General features: G+C 37.0%; 1 protein-coding gene across 2 annotated transcripts; it reads right to left on the bottom strand.

Moving 5' to 3' along the window:
- Positions 1 to 527: 527 nt before the first annotated feature.
- On the bottom strand, positions 528 to 15,102 carry itm2ba (integral membrane protein 2Ba). 2 transcript variants are annotated; one of them, XM_007248859.4, is made up of 6 exons: positions 14,899 to 15,102; positions 8,496 to 8,627; positions 7,935 to 8,180; positions 6,681 to 6,791; positions 6,222 to 6,372; positions 528 to 2,329 (listed from the first exon to the last, which is right to left on the bottom strand). In XM_007248859.4, exons 1-6 carry the CDS (start codon positions 14,983 to 14,985, stop codon positions 2,241 to 2,243), a joined length of 816 nt encoding a protein of 271 aa, XP_007248921.1. In that variant the 5' UTR covers positions 14,986 to 15,102; the 3' UTR covers positions 528 to 2,240. The 2 variants fall into 2 exon arrangements, with proteins under 2 accessions (XP_007248921.1, XP_007248922.1); XM_007248860.4 differs by having other exon boundaries at positions 7,935 to 8,138; positions 14,899 to 15,099.
- Positions 15,103 to 17,447: the final 2,345 nt, after the last annotated feature.

The raw sequence follows: 17,447 nt of genomic DNA on the forward strand, positions 1-17,447 counted from the left end.
TGCTCTTGTTAAAAAGTGTTAAGTAATGTAGGGTTAAATGCAAACATGAATAAATGCAATATATTGTTTATAATAGTGGTGTCAGTCACTTAAAATTTTATTAATCACAATATTCTGAGCTTAATCAAGATTAAAATAATAATAAATGCGGGTTTTTTTTGCTTTTTTTAAATAATTGTGCAGTGTGGTATGATTTTTTTTACTTTATTATAATATCTCAGTAGTTTTGATGCTTTTTAATGTGCTGAATAAAAGTTTAACTGAGAGCTTTAATAGGGGAAACATAACAACAAAAAAAACAGAGCAGCAGCTGTGTGCACAAGACAGGAGAGAGAGTTATTTATGAGATTTAATATTTCGGAATAAATAAAAAGTAATCTAGAAACCTTTTGAACTTAACAGTAGCAACCCTGTGATTAACACCGCTAAATAAACAGAAGTATACATCACCAGGTCCTGTAAGTATTAAAGTTAAAAAAGAAAAAAATATCAACTTTTTCTGAAAGGAAAAAATAAGCACAGAGAGATTCAGTGGTTCAGGTTTTATTGTGTTAATCCATTAACATTTAATTGTTTGCATTATGTAAATGTTATACACATTATATTGGTTGATCAATACAACTTGAGTTCAACAGTTATAGACATTTGTGATAGAATTTAGATACACATTCAACATACGCGCTCTGAAGTATCGCATAATATTTCTGCATTGTCACGAATAACTGAAATTCTTATAGCCTGAAATTAGAATTTTCTCTTCCTTTTAAATCTTATATAGGCTAATCAGCCATAACATTAAAACCACTGACAGGTGAAATGAAAGACATATAGGGGTGGTAAGAAAATATTGGTATACTGAAGCATTGAGATATTTTGTTTTGCAATACTGAAATAATTTTCAATAACAGTGTTAATTTTTTAATTAGTTTACATGTATAGATTAGAGTCAGACCTTGGTTTATTTCAAATAGAGCAGCGACTTTTACTTGACTTTATTTATTTAAAAAAATATATAGTTTTTTTTTTTTTTTTACACAATCACAATATATCATCCTTGCTTACAGTATCACAATATATCATAATATATTGAATCATAACCCCTGTATCGTAATGCACATGGTATCGCCATTACCTGGCTACACTTTATTGGTGCCTAGGGTTCACTGATGCAATCTATGGAAGTATCACCACACGACTACAGATACCACAGGACACCTTCAGAGGCCCTTCAGAGGAGCTGTTTTGGCACAAGGGGGACCTATGCAGTAACTGCATTCAAATCAAGGCTGACATCCATCCTATGAAGAGTTTCCTTATATTTTGGCCCAATGTTCCTGGTGCCATTTTCCTAACCCTTTTTCTAACCGAGCGCCGCAAAGGATACATCAGCTGCGCCATTTTATAAAGGATCCAGTTTATAAAGGGTCCTTTACTGTGGAACATCCTCCTTTGCCAGTAAATTTCAGCCTACACTTTGGGAAACAATCTGTGAAAGGTGGTTTTAATGTTATGGCTGACTGGTGCATCTTAGAGCTTGTTGAAGCCTAGAAATAAAGCATCCCTGTTCGTCACCACGTCTTAAGAAAACATTTCAGCACCGGTTTAATATTTTAACCAGTTAAAAAACAAAGTATATCTAATACAAAAATGTTTATAGTCCATTAATGGCTATGTCCTACATAATCGTAATCTAATATCTTCCAGTGTATAATATGGTGAACTAGGCTGTGACAGAGTTTCACAGTTTAAACAAAGACAAAACAGCGATTTTATTGCCTCTTTATCAAACATATACTTTAACAAACATTCTTTATATCCCCAATTTATGAGAATATGCTTCAAAAATCATGTCCCGTAATCTGTTCTCCTTAATGAACGCTTGCAACAAAAAGTAAAACTAAAAACATCAAACGAACAACCAAACATGGAGATTTAAATCCATCCTAAAAGAGAAACAGAAAGGGATTTAAACTTACAGTTCAAACGCGCCACAATCAGCTTTTAAAAGGGCTTTTAGTCTCGTTCTCTTCCATTCATTCTTTCTCACTTTGCTTCATCATCATTATCATCTTCGCTGTACAGAAAAAAGGGACACAAAGCAGACCACCACACATGGGAGACAGGATGAGCTTTAAAAGGAAAGAAGTAGAGGTGGGCGGGGCCCCATATATAATCACTGCACTGCACGGCAGAATTCGTCAGAAGTGGTTTGTAATGCTTCTGGCAGGGGCGCCGTCGCTCTACTGCTCACAGATCAGGGTCTCCACCACAAACTTGTTCTCAAAGTGGCGAATCTTGTGGCAGTCGAGGGCCTCGCGTTTCTGAATGCCTGTGAAGAACAGATGGGTAGAGGGTGTTTACTGTGTTCAGGACAAATTTAAAAAGGGCACACGTTGTGTTCATTAATGGTCATTCTTTGTTAGATTAAATAACAGTTAAATAAACTTGATCGCTATTAATTACAAACAACGTTAGGCCTGGACAACATGAAAATATTGCATCCTAATATTTAAAGAAATTTCACACAGTAGCAGCAGATTCTCAAAAACAATAATTAAACACAAAAGATAAATACTACAAAATATGCTGCACTAATTACACTTTCTAGTCAGTGTGTTGATTAAATCTACAATACACTTAGAGGCTTATCACAATATGAACAAAAAGTCATATTGCCTAGCTCTAACTCATGCTTCCACAAAGTTGCCCGTTCTTTAAGTTGACTTACAACATACTAGAAATTATGCAGTTTCACAGTAACCAAGATAAAATGAATGACCGTTAGATCTACCTTAGTAATAATCAGTAAAACTGAAGGTAAATGAACAGTAATAAAGGAGAGTGAGTGTGTGAAATGGCTACCAAACACTGGAGAGTTTTGAGAAATTTTGAAATTTTTAAATGACCCAACTATGTTTAGGAACCTTACTAAAATTCAGGGATTCAGAAAAATAGTCAGCTTGCCCGTTACCATGGCTGCAGCACAATGTTTGTGTGCTGCTGTCTTTACCTGGCAACCCTGCGTGTGGAAATGGGATATATAATGGCAGTGGGAAGTGCTTAAACAGTGCTTAAACTCAACATGTTTCCTTAAAAGGTCTCATTACGCTAAAATAGAGCTGGGCGATATGGGAAAAAATCTTATCACGATATAGTTTTCCATATCAGTCGATATCGATATGTATCACGATATAAATCAAATCACTTTGTGTCACACTTAAAGGTTTGTTTTTATTAGTGAGAGAATAAGGGAGTGATGGAAGTTTTATCACAATATTTTTTTCTGTATCTCCATAATTATTAGGGCTGGCCCGAATAGCATTTTTTGAGCTCCGGATATTTGGCAGTAATTGGTAGCGAATATTCCAATATTAGTTTTTAAAAAAAACAAATTAATCATGAACGCGAGCCAGAACCCGAGCTTGAACGTCAGCCTGACTCAGGCGCTGCATGAACTCGGGCTTTTTTCCAATTTTTTCCAATTTTCCATGACTGAAAAAAAAACTTGGGCTATAAGCTCAATATTAAATATTTCGTTTGTTTAGAAATTATTTTATATTCTTAAACCATGTTAAATTATATTAGATTAGTAGGGCTGGCCCGAATAGCGTTTTTTGAGCTCAGAATATTGGGCACTGATTGGCAGCCAATATTGGAATATTTGTTTTTAAAAAGACGGATTAAAAACTGATTAAAGTAAAACAAAAATTGCAACTCGGCCCCTTTAATTCACCACAAAGTTTTCCAAGACCCAGCCGGAAAAAAAAAGATTTCCCACCTTTTCCTCAGCTGGGTCGGGCTCAAAAAATGATTTGTGATAGGCTGTTTTTTGGTTTGTTTGTTTAAGCACTTAGGCTTTTGTACTGCTGCAGTGCAATATTTAGATTTTATATTCTGAAATTCGTTAGGTTTTATTTCTTTTAGCATTTTGAACTTTTTTTCCAATTTCAAATTTATTTTTTTCTGTTCGTTATGTTCTATCGGTCCTTGCGTTTTTTGTAGTTGAAGTTGAATTTAATATTGAAGTTCAATATTTCTAATTTATATTTTGAAATTCGTTAGATTATATTTATTATTGTATTTTGAGCTCACTTTAGTTGGTTATTTTCCAAATTCATATCTATTTTTCTGTTATTATTAAATGTTATTAGCTTATTAGCTTAGCTTGTCATTTAGCATACAGAACTTCTCACGGATTTTTAATGAATGTTGATTTATTAATTTAAAAGCTGTACCTTATTAAAAGTATTTTAAGCCAGACAGACACTGTGTGATTTTTTAATGAGTTTATCTGCACTTTTAAATGGTTTGTCCTGTAGGAAACGCACACGATTTGTATGCTGACACTGTTGTCTGACTGAGGAGCTGCTTTCCGTCAAATGCAGCCTGTAGGCAGGAAAAAATCCAGCCAGAACCGACCATATCATGAGCCAGTTTTAAAGCCAGTAATTTAGTAGAGCATTAAACTACAAATCTGAGATGTACCTGCTGTACTTCTTAATCTCTGCCCCCAAAACGGTCCATTAACTTGCTTGACAGACGCGTCAAATCCCCCGCGAGCACGCGCGGCGCACAGCGCACCGATTAATTCATGCGTTGAGCTTTAAACGCGCAGCTGAGCTGTAATTGGGGAAATATCACAAAAATCACAGTGTGATTTGTTACATTAAAAAAAAGACCATTTTCTTCCGCCTAATCTGAGAGGAAAGCGGTGTTCTCGACCGGCCCGAGTTCATGCAGCGCCTGAGTCAGGCTGGCGTTCAAGCTCGGGTTCGGGCTCGCGTTCAGGCAGATAATCTAAATGATAAATGATTTTGTGTTTTTGCACTTGGGCCATAAGCTCAATATTAAAAAGTTCGTTTGTTTAGAAATTATTTTATATCCTTAAACCATGTTAAATTATATTAGATTAGAGGAAAGTCATTTAGACATCATTCTTAAGGTGTTTTTGTCCTGTTACCGCTCCGCAAAAAAACCTCTTCCTTTAATCCGCGCCCCACATACACATTTTTGCAGCACCTGCCCCGAGGTCCTAATATAAATTGAATTAATTACATTTAGTGCTTAAAATTTACTTAAAATTTATTTAAAACGTGCTGAACAGTGCGGCCGTTTATTCCCAAAGTACAAACACTATGGTTGTTTGCGTGTGTCGGGCCATACTCCACTATTCTTTAGGGTTTTTTGTTGCATGCATGAGAATAACTATTACAATTTTCTTAACTATTTATTAATTTGCTCCAGCGTCTTCTGGATTGATTACACGTTGTGTTTTCGTTGTTTGCCGCGCCACTTAGACGGAAATGGAAATGAATGTTTATCGAATTCTATTGCACAGGCTTATCATCGTCATCGAGGGAAAAATTATCGCGAAACAAATCGATATCGTTATATCGCCCAGCACTACGCTAAAATCTACTTTTTCTTGTTCTTTGTGAAATACAATTGGTCTCTCTGAGTTGTACATGTATGCTTCATATAAAACTGTTCTTCAGACCCCATTGTCTGCAGTAGCTAGTAAAAGAAAAGCTTCAGAAATACGAGTTGCTCAGAGAGATGTTAGGTGTCACAGGCGACACTGAACCTGGGCTACAGCATTAGGAGCTAAAGCTAAGGAAGAGTTAACATTAAGCTATAGCGGTGTCGCAGCTATCCCCACGGCACATTTTCTCAAAAAAACTGCTCACGTGGCATTTATTCATGCTAGAGACCACAACTTGACATTTTAAAATGAATTTAAAAACGATGGAATGAGACCTTTAATATCTGATGATACATCCTTATCATGTTATGGGTTGCTACAGAAAATATAATCCTTAATGTGCCTTTAATAACAATGGTTTTTAAAAACTCCCATTTACTGCTGTACAGTGTTAAGAGCTGCAGGGGGGTGATTAATTATTATATATTTACATGACTAAATAGGCAATTTAATGATACAATAAAACACATTCGCAGTTAACATGTTTAGAAAATGGTCATGGCATTCGACAGGCAAACTTGGTGATGTTACAGATATTATTTTAGTGTGAAAAAAGAACCTATAACAACCCTATGATAATACTGATAACAGGGATCATTTTGGCTACTATAATTTAGGGCTGCAATGATTGACATAATTGACAGCATCGACTATAAAAAAAAAATATTGTCAACATAGAATTTCACTATTGATGCATTCACTCAAGAGAGTGTGCATAAGTGTGTGTATGCATGCTCACCTGCTATGGTGCTCCTGCGCTGTAGTCTGTAAGTGTCTCTGCCTCTGCACAGGCTATAGATAAAGTAGCCCAGCTGCTCCACGTGCTCCACCTTCTCCGTAACAACCATCTGCTCGTGTACCAGGTAGGACTGTGGCAGGTAGGTGCCAGCCTGCACGAGAACAATATATGATTCAGACCAGTGTCACAACAATGGCAGGTTAAAAAAACAAACAAACAAACAAAACCTCATAGGCCAGAGAGATTCCTATATCTTTGTTAAGGTCATAAATTATTTTGAACCCTAATAAAAAGGTTGCACAGTGAATTGCACAAAAATAAAAAATAAAAACCCTGGACTTCAATGTATGTTTGGAACAGTTTCACGCCATCATTTTCATGCTCCAAATCTGTCCAGCATCATTATGAAAGGAGAAAAAACACCTGTTTTGGCCCTGCTTCCTCTGTTGCCACAGTTACCTTGATGTTGACAAGCAGCTCCAGGAAGTCCTTGGGGGGCATGACGATGGAGGTATTGAGAGGGATGACATAGCACTTATTTAGGCTCAGGTCCAGATAGGCAGTCAGTTTCTACAGGGACAAAAGAACATAGCGGGAGAAAGAAACGTGTGAAAGTGACTTTTTAAAAACTGATTAAAAAGATTTGTCCTCCACAAACAAAACACAATTTTTTCACAGCTTTCGTGACAGTATTCTGGAGGACATATTCTGCTTAATATTTTAAAGGTTTTACTGCTCTGACAACACCTTCAACTCAAAAAGAGGTTGTTAAAAGATATTTACAATTTGCTATTTTTGAAAGCAGTAGTTTTCCAGAGTTGGAAGGGGACATGTTGCATTCCTGCAACATCCAACATACTCATTCTAAAGACTGGTGTATACTTCTGCGTCCAGTCAATGTGTTGCCTACAGCGCAACCTGTGCGAGTGTGTTGCGCAGCTGTGCGGGTTTCTACATCTGCGTTTGTGTGCGCGAGATTCTGTGGCGCTCCACAGTTTAAACTGCAAAGGTGGGAATTTGTGGTTGAGAATCAGAGGCATAACAGTCCAATCACAGCTGATATGTAGTCTGGGGAGGTGTGCATCAGGCTATGGTGTGGAGTATGCGAAATCTCTGGCGTAGGTTCAATGTGGAGATATAAATTGGCTTTACACGCAGAGTGGTCTGGTACGTTCTCTACATTGTGACAGTATTTCATACATGAACAAAACAATACTTGATTAAGTTAATTAATCATTTATTTACATTAACCTGAATTAAAGTTACATTCTGTTTTTAAAAAATAAGACTGACTTTAATAAGCTAGTTAGATGAATCAGAGGTGTTACAGATGTGCAGAGCAGGGGGTCCCTTTATTAACTCGGTTGGAAATAGGGTTGTGTATTGGCAAGAAATGGGTGATTTACATGCATCATAATGCAGGGTTTACGATTAAATATACTGTGATACTGTAAACCAGAAGATATACTACAATTATTAAAACATGTTGTAAAATGCAATATTATTAACTTTTCACTGTTATTTATAAGATCTGTGGAAAAGAAAAGTTACATCAGCTCAGTGAGACCTGAAGAGTACAACACTGCTATATAACTGTATGGGGCTGCCACAAATTTTTACATGTAAAAAAAAATCGATACAGCTTGGCAAAACAAAATCTTAATATTTTTCCAACCCTAACAGGGAACCACTGCTTTATCTGCTTAATCTTACCTTGTTGAAGTCGTGAACGATGTCAGCGGGGTCACTGTCACTGAATTCCGGCACTGGAACATGGATAAGAGCCACTTCCTCCTCGGTCAGCACCCGGACACGCTCATCCACCCGCATGTCTGAGATTGGAGTGTCTTCTGCGCTGTCTTTCATCATGTACTGTTCCTCAATGTAATTTACTCCACAGAAGTACGTGTTCTGCTCCTGAAGAACATCGCCAACTTTAGCAGCGGCCCTTTGTTTAACCTGCACAAGTCGTAATTACCACCGGTGATATCACATGAATCATGGGGTAATTTTAGTGTTGTTTGTTTTTTAGAAATAACCCGTTTGGTGCAGATTCTTGTTCAACGGATAACTTTTGTATGTTTGCATTTCGTAAACTGTTATACATGCACACGTAAGTGCATGAAGATTTTTTGACGCTGTCTGGTCCATAAATATTCACATGATTTATAGAATGTCCTACAGCTACAGAGAGACAAAGACCCAATAATGGCTGTGGATTGAGTATACAGGAAAAATATGTGCATGGGTGAATTTGCAGTACTTTCGACTCACCTCTAGGATATAATACCTGTACAGGTAAGCTCCGCCGACAACAACTCCAGACAGCATGAGAGCCAAACCCAGGCACATGCACCAACAAAATGCCCGGGACTGCTGCCTGACCCGCAGAACCTCCTCTACATCCTACAGACATGAAGAGAGGAGTCAAAAAGGAGTGATATTAGACTTGACCTCTCAAGTAATTAAACATGTGAATGAAACTTCACAATCAAGCAGCTGGTACTGTGTGTCTCTCCACTCTTCCTCCAGACTCTGGTTCCTTGATTTCCAAATGAAATGTAAAATTTACTGATGGTCAGTGATGGTTATAGAGACATTTTTATTAAGTTTTATCAAGTCCAAAGTCAGTGCAGTGTTTCCTAGAAAATCTTACAGAACTTTATGCTTCCCTCTGCTGACAACTTTTATGGAATTTCATTTTCCAGCAGGACTTGGCACACTGCACACACTGCAAAAAGTACCAATTGGTTTTATATAATATTCTAATTTTCTGAGACACAGATTTTTGGGTTTTCATTGGCTGCAAGTCATAATCAATAACAATAAAAGAAATAAACACTTAAAATAGATCACCCTGTGTGTAATATATCTATATAATACATGAGTTACACATTCTGAACTGAATTACTTTTACTCTTTAATGATATTCTAATTGTTTGAGATGCACTAGTATACTTGAAGACTGGAAGATGTTTAATATTTTTTTTTTTAGAATATTGTAATGTGCAGAATTAAGTTTAACCGAGAGCTTTAATAGAGGAAATAAATGCTAGTGTAGTTACATATTCTACCATGGAAATGTCCCATTAGCAGTTTGTACAAGCGTTTGCGTGTGTGTGCAAGAGACAGAGCGAGCAAGTGAGAGAGTTAGAGTGAGAGAGAGTCTTCAGCACAGCCACGCTGTGTCGACAGTTTGGAAGAAAATGAAGATGACAAAAGTAGTGGATGGCTTGATGGGTAGCTTGCTGGATTAGAGGTTCTGCTAACCGGACACGCAATAAACAGCATGAGTGGCCATGAGTACACTCACACAGACAAACAAATAATTCCCTTAACTAAAGCACGAAATTTGCCGAGGCGAGGCTCCGCGGTTGGGTGAAAATTAAGTATTCTGTGTGGCCGAAATAACTGCGAGAAATGCAAGATCAAATGACAGGAATACTTTAAACAGTAACATGGAACAGTACATGAATTCTAGGAGGTCAAAATGCATCCCGTTATCCAAAATGCGTACATGCTGGCTGGTCTGCACTGTTTTTATTTACCAAGCCATATCTACCAGTCAGTCAGATCTATCTAATATAATTTAACACAAATCTTCAAAATACAAAAGCCATTGTTAGTATCATTGATTTGTTGGGGCAAGATTTTAATATGGCAATATACATTGTTCAGAAGAAATATTCTTGCAATGTCATATTTTTTCAATACTGTGCAACCTAATTTAAGGGAATGTGATGTCATCTACATATATGGAAGTTCTATATATGATGGTATGTTAATATAGAGGCAATATTTCTCAATGGCTCCGGATTTGGCTCAGTTAATCAATTAATTTTAAGAACACTGCCACAGCAACTGCAAAAAACTCCACGGTAGAAGCTGCAGATCAGAGACCATGCTCTTAGAGGGACTCTGAACATCAGGGGCAAAGAGCATGTGTGTTTACTTAACTCATCACACAAGCCATTATTTAACCTAAATCTGTCTCAGTTTTTATACCAGATTTTTGAAATCGTGACAATCATGTAACTGCCTTTGTATGTGTGAAAGCAGCATATTCTTGCGAATGTTCAGTTTAGATGACGCTTAGGTGTGGCTGTCATGTTTTAGACAAAGCCTTTTGAGAAAAGGATGCGGGAAGAATTCCAACCCCCCTCCCGTCACCCAAAGAGACAGGAAAAAACAAGTAATCTAGATAGAAAAATGAGAGAATGTAAGTGCTGCTATGTATTGTGCAGCCCCAAAAAGGGTTTCACTATCGTTATGAGTCAAAGACCACTTTTTTTAATCATTAGGAGATAAACAGTATAAGTAAAAGTAAAAGTAGTTCTAAAGCACACTTCCACATAAGCCTTGACAGTCAAGACTTTCCAATTTGGTCTGAACCAAAGCGCTAAAATTTGGTCTGACCAGAAGCAGTGTCCTCGGTCCAGATCTAATGCACTTTTCTAGATGGTTCAAACTTTCAGCTCAATTACAGGAAGTTCAGGAAGGCTATTGTTAGCTTTTAGACTAGACAATACAAAAAAAAAAAAAAAAAAAAAAAACACACACATGGCACTTAGCACCTCTTGCATCTACTGCAACTGCAGATGAACCCTTATAATTTTAAAGCGAAATAAAAGAATCTAAAAGTAATCTTGTCTCTTTTACTGTGGGATATTTGTGCCCATGAATAAGAGTTGATTTTTGCACAACACATGAAAAAGCAACTTGCCAGCCTGAAAAACATTCTGAAGTATAAAGTATAAGTAATGACGATAGGGCATAGTAAACACAACATGAACCTTGGTGATGACTCTGGTCAAGCCTTTAATATTTGGGGAAAAAAATAATAAACAGCAATAAATACAGCTTAAATGGTCCTCCTAAATCTACAAACAAATCAAAAACATTCTGGAGAAGCAGCAGGTGGAAAATGCTGAGATAATACAAGTGTGTTTACAGGCGTGAAGCCTGAGGGAGCAAGTCTTCCCATGATGATAATGATGATGTAATTCTAGAAAGGAACAGTATCATTGCTCCCCACACCAAAGAAAAGACTGCCTATCTAAGTTTCAAATAACAGCTTTGGGAAAGTCTCATATACCAAGTCTTTCCTGCTACTCCAAAATGCATCTGAGTGTTCAAAGATGGCTTCTGTACCATTATGCTCAAGTCACAATGTCTAATGTCTATAAAGTGTAATTTCTCTGTCAATTTTACCTCAGAAGCTTGTGTTTACAACTTTAGAGCTCATAAGTACATATCTTTAGAAACAACCCAAAGGTATATGCTATTGTCATGATCGAATTGTCCAAGGCCAGTGTTAGCATTATTAGATTAGCATCTGTGGTTCTAAACTAAAGAAGCAAGTCTCACATACCAAACATGCTTAGGCTCATCCGCAGCATCTACCTTAAATAAATCATGTTCATTTAGCTCATTTTTGTGTGCTAAGTCGCCTGTTCTTACAGGTGCCATTTGAAAGCTTTTCATCACACAACCACAAGGCAAGTGGGCTCTCATATTTTTCCAAACTGTTAAAGGAAACAGCAGTGGAAAAAAACAAATCTGGTTCAATCCACTGAACCTTTCCACACTGTCCGACTGATCACCTCCTTTGTACTGTCCTTCCTTAAATCTGCTCCCAAAATCAAACAACTGATGTGATACAGTTTCACCAGTCTTTCATTTACTCGCCTGGTTCGCTCCCAAAAACACACACACACACACACACACACACATTAGAGCTTAGGCCTAACAGAGACTGTCTTTGTTAAAATGATCCAAACTGGTAGGAGATTTTGAAGGGGGGGATATGGGGTCTCTGCTTTAGAGGATCAGCTTTGGCCAGACAGGCTCAGCCAGGCTTTGATCACCTGTGTGACAGAGAGCCAGGAGACAGTCCATAACATTTCAGCAAAACGAGACCACACACACACACACACACACACACACACACACACACACACACACACACACTAATAGTGAAACAGAAACAGCACACTTTGGAAATACTAACCTTTTGACCAATGACTGGTTTCTGTGTGAGTGTTAAAACTAACAAAAACAACACAGTAGGCTGTAACAAAATATTGTTAATGTATTGAGATATTTTGTTTTGCAACAATGTAGCAATTTTCAAAAACAGTACTGATTGCAACTATTAGTTTTATGGATAACCCCGTCACATTTATGCCCCAGAGTCTTTTGATTTTGATAGCATGTCCCAATCCGATGCATTAAAAAATAAACACATCACAATTTACCATTTTAGCACAAGATAAGCAATTACTAAATAGGCATATAAATTGGGAGAGAGCCAGTAATAATAATATAGTGTGGTTTAGGCCTAGATTCAGTCTAGACTTTTTACTGCATTATAATATCTAGATTATAATAATAGTGAAGTTATATGCTTTTCAAATTAGAACACTGGAATGTGCTGAGTAACTAAGTTTAACTAAGCTTTAATATAAGCTATAAATGCTAGTGTAGGTGCATATATTGCCTTTTTTGCCTGTGTAAGAAAGAGTGAGAGTGTGCGGGTGAGAGAGAGCATCTGAAAGCATTCAGCACAGCTGTGGTGAATCAACAGTTTAAGGGAAAATAGAGTGAAAAGAGAAAAGTAGTGGATGGCTCTATAGTTAGCTTGCTGGATTAGCCTTTGAGCTAACCAGACATAAATCAATGTTGATAAGCAGCACGACAGCGCAAGAGGCCACAAACACACACACAACTTATGAGGGAGTTGTCATTGCCAGTGTAAGCACAACATGGGCATTCTCAATGTGTGCATGCAACAGAGAATAGAGCTCCACTCTATATAGAAAAAGACCACTTGCTTAATTTCTAAATCAGTTTCTCTGATTTTGCTATTTATAGGTATATGTTTGAGTAAAATAAACCTTGTTTTATTCTAAAAACTAAGGACAACATTTCTCCCAAATTCCAAATACAAATATTGCAATTTAGAGCATTTATTCTCAGAAATTGAGAAATGAATGAAATAACAAGAAACATAGACCTCAAACAATGCAAAGAAAACAAGTCTATATTCATAAAGTTGTAAGAAATTAAGAAATCAATATTTGTTGGAATAACCCTGGTTTTTAATAACAGTTTTTTCAGCACCTTGGCATGTTTTCCTCCACCAGTCTTACACACTGTTTTTGGATAACTTTATGCCACTCCTGGTGCAAATATTCAAGCAGTTCAGATTGGTTTGATGGCTTGTGATCATCCATCTTCCTTTTGATTATATTCCAGAGGTTTTCAACTACCAATTTTAAATTATCTCATTGTTTTTCCAGAGCTGTATAGTGAACGATTTCTGATCACGTGATCTCTGCTTAGTTAACATGTAAAGATTGGTGGCAGACAGTGGTTCATTTACCGTCGTGTCTATCCCCAACCACTTAAGGGCAGTGTTTAACTCGGTCAACAGATGCCACTGTGTGGATTTTATAATAGATATTAGTAGTAGTAGTAGTACCACGATACATCACAGTATACTGAATTGTAACTACAGTATAATGATATGCATCCATGTTCTTTATAACACCCAATATAATCATTTTTAATAACCAATGACTGTTTTTTATGAGAGTGTAAAAATCTGCTTTTATTTTTAGTTCATCTCTACTTATTTCCCCTTTCAGCTTAGTTCATTTGGAACAGACTGTATGAAAAATAAGTGCCAGCTTTCCAGTTCCCTACTCTGAATCTGTACTTAATAAATATTTCACAATATTACAGCGTGAAATGCCAAACAGGGCCACATCACACTGAGTCATCATTAGCAGATTTCCCACAACATTAGCTAGACAGACGAGCTCAGTCTGGCACCTCGGCTTTGAAACAGAAATAAGCTTTGAGCAAAGGCTTAATGACATCCAGTGCACGTGTGTGGTCGAGGATTTACAGTGATATAAAATAAGTCATTTTACAACAAAAACAACACCTCTGCCTTGTGTTATATACACAACCTATATATAATAATTCTGTACTTTAACTAAATTAGCACGAATCTAAATGGATGCCAGCAAGACGGCATTTCTTAAAAACAACATGAATCCTAAATAAAGCCAATATTGATGTTTTTTTTTTTTTGCTCATTTTATTTAACCTAAGCTGGGGCTTTGCCGTCTCTCAAGCTGCATTTTCTGAAGTCAGCCATTTTCCCCCACAGTCTGCCTTCATGTTTAGGAGCCGAGCCTGTTCATGGAGTTTGTGAGCTCTGAGAGGCAGAGGAAGAGATCTAAAACATGTCTAAAATATATATATAAATATTTATATTAATTCTAAACAGCTAGTCACACTGTTTTAGATGAACTAGTCGAGTCTAACACTTTCGGTTTGGAGGTAAAAACAGCTAGCCAACAGTTAACCTAACTAACCCCAACTCAAAACAGAAAACAAACCGTTTGGAAACACGTTTAGCCAACCTAACAACGTTTCTTGTAACTAAAAAAAACATGTTCTAATCTTTTGTAAGTTATATTAGGTAGTGTGTGTCGAAGAACGTCGTTATAAGCAGGCAGATCACGGTAAGTTAGCGAAGAGTTAGGTAAGAAGTAAGCGACCTCCTGAGGAAGCTAAGCTAACCTAGTTAACCTCGCTAAAGCTGCCCAGCTAACGTTTCCTCCGCCAACAAAACAGGTCAGACCGGCAGCCTTTCTGAACTCACCCCTTCCTGAGGAATCAGAGCTTCATCCTTTTCGTCCTTCTTCACATCTTTCTGGCTCAGAGCCGAGTTAAAGGCTAGTTTAACCATGGCTGACTGCCTGCCTGACTGTGAGAAAAACAACAGCAGCCCTCAGCTAAGTTGTACTGGGTCTCCTGGCCTCTGTCGGGACAATTTCTGCTCCTGCTTTCAACTTACAGTGTGACGCATTTAGACAAACGCAGCGCGGCCGTCCGCCGACAGGGGGCGCCACCCCCAATAACAAAAATCTGCTTTACCTTAAACAGGTCCGATAATATTGTACACTTTGGGAGAATTTAGAAAAATCCTGTTAAATGTATTGTTTATTTAGGAATTCTGGTGTTTTGGGACACATTATGAAACTCTGGTTAAAAGTATAGTTTATTTTAAGATTTATACTTTTTTGTGACACTCAAGAAAAATCCTGTTAAAATATTATATATTTTAGAAATTCTAATGTTTGAGGGCACTCTAGGAAAATCCTGTTAAAAGTATTGTTTATTTTAGGAATTGTGGTGTTTTGCGACACATCAGCAGGACTGGACTGGGACAAAAAAACGGCCCCTCATAATTAGCGGAGCACAACCAACTTGTAATTTATGTATGTGTGGTTACATAGAAGCATAATGTATCATCAACATATTAAATATCAGAAGTTTATTGTCTATTGCTAACTCCACAATTTGTATCTGCTCTGTGTAGTTCATTTGTTTTTTTAACCTTTTTATTGAAATCATTTCTAATATGTATTTTCTGAATTTCTCTGATATAACAGCTCAATTATAATTCTTCAGGTCAAAGGTGCTTCCTCCTTTAAACAGCTGTGACATGTATTTGTATCAGGCTACAAACCGAATTTTAGTTAAGTGACCAAGGTTAAGAAACTGCTTTAAACTACCAACACTACCCAGTGTTGTGCTCATTTCTAGCTATCCTCTACATCCGGCTTCTAGCAAACTAGTTAGCTAAATGGATTTTCATTCATTATAGCTTACAGTAAGTCCTGCAATCCTAAACTACGCCACTATCACTCGTCTCAGCTACACGGGTGAAACGTGTTACTGCATTTAAAGCTGGTTCTGGGTAATTCTGCGCTTTTGGGTCAGTGAGGGCAGTTAGTTCATTAGTTGGATCAGCTGTGTGAAAATATACAGTACGCTGTAAACATACAAGTTCGCTGGTGTTGCTGAACTAATGCGAAACAAAAAGCAGACATGCGCAGACTCGCTGTGTGACATCAGCGTTTTCAGAAAGCTCCGTTTTTCCTTTCTGGCGTCTGAACATCTGAACGTAGCGGATCACGCAGAGAGAGGGTGGGGCCGCTTTCGTCCTATATCCTGATTAGTTCAGTCCACTGTCTATATTGAAGAATGGCCAATGGGCTGCCCCATCTAAATTGTGGGCCGGTCTCTTAGGACAAAAAAAAATCCAACAGCATCGGCCCCTGAGGACTGTCGGCCCACCGGGCAAACGCCCGGTACACCAGATTACCAGTCCAGCCCTGCACATCAGGATAGTCCTGTTAAAGTGTTGTTGTTAGTTTGCGGACAAATTAGGAACTTCTGTTAGAAGTAATGTTTATTTTAGGGACTCTGCTGTTTTGGGACACATTAAGAAATTTTTGTTAAAGTATTATTTTAAAAACTCCTGAACAGGGAAAATCCTGTTAAAAGTATTGTTTATTTTAGGAATTCTGGTCTTTTGGGACAATTTAGGAAACTCCTGTTAAAAGTATTATTTTAAGGATTCTGGTGTTTGGGAATACATTAGGAAAATTCTGTTAAAGTGTTATTTTAAGAATTCTGGTGGGACATATAAGGAAATCCTGTTAAAAGTATTTTTTATATTAGGAATTATGCTGTTTTGGGACACTTTAGGAATTTAGGAAAACTTTAGAAATTCTGGTGGACACTCTAGGATAATACTGTTAAAATGTTGTATATTTTAGGACTCTTCTGAAAACGTGTGTAAAATTATTGTTTATTTTAGGAATTCTAGTGGTTTGGGACAGATAAGGACAATCCTATTAAACTTATTGTTTATTTTAGGAATTCTAGTGTTTTGGGACACATTAGGGAATGTATAGTTTATTTTCAGAATTCTGGTGTTTTGACACAATTTAGGAAAATCCAGTTAAATTATTGTTTAATTTAAGAATTCTTGTGTTTTGACACGATTTAAGAAAACCCTATTAAAAGTAGATTTTATTTTAGGAAGATCCACAAAGTTGTTTTATTTGATCATTGGAGCAGATAAGATTGAAAGTAAGTAATGGGACAGAGAGGTATATATAATGAAGCAGCAGTTTGGAGTATTACGGAAGTAAAATAATATATTACATTATAGTAATGTGAGATGGATATCTAGGAATAGGTAAAGTAAATAGAGCAGAGATTTTATTAGAAAATGAAAATACTAAACATATCACTAGGCAAGCTATCTTCTTGTCTGTCATCTTGGTGTGTATTTTTTTATTTGTGTTGTTGATCTGTTTTATCTAGTTTGTTTGTTTTATGTGAAGACAATAAAAA

The sequence above is a fragment of the Astyanax mexicanus genome, chromosome 5 (genome assembly GCF_023375975.1).
Source record: "Astyanax mexicanus isolate ESR-SI-001 chromosome 5, AstMex3_surface, whole genome shotgun sequence".
Classification (NCBI taxonomy): Eukaryota; Metazoa; Chordata; class Actinopteri; order Characiformes; family Acestrorhamphidae; genus Astyanax; species Astyanax mexicanus.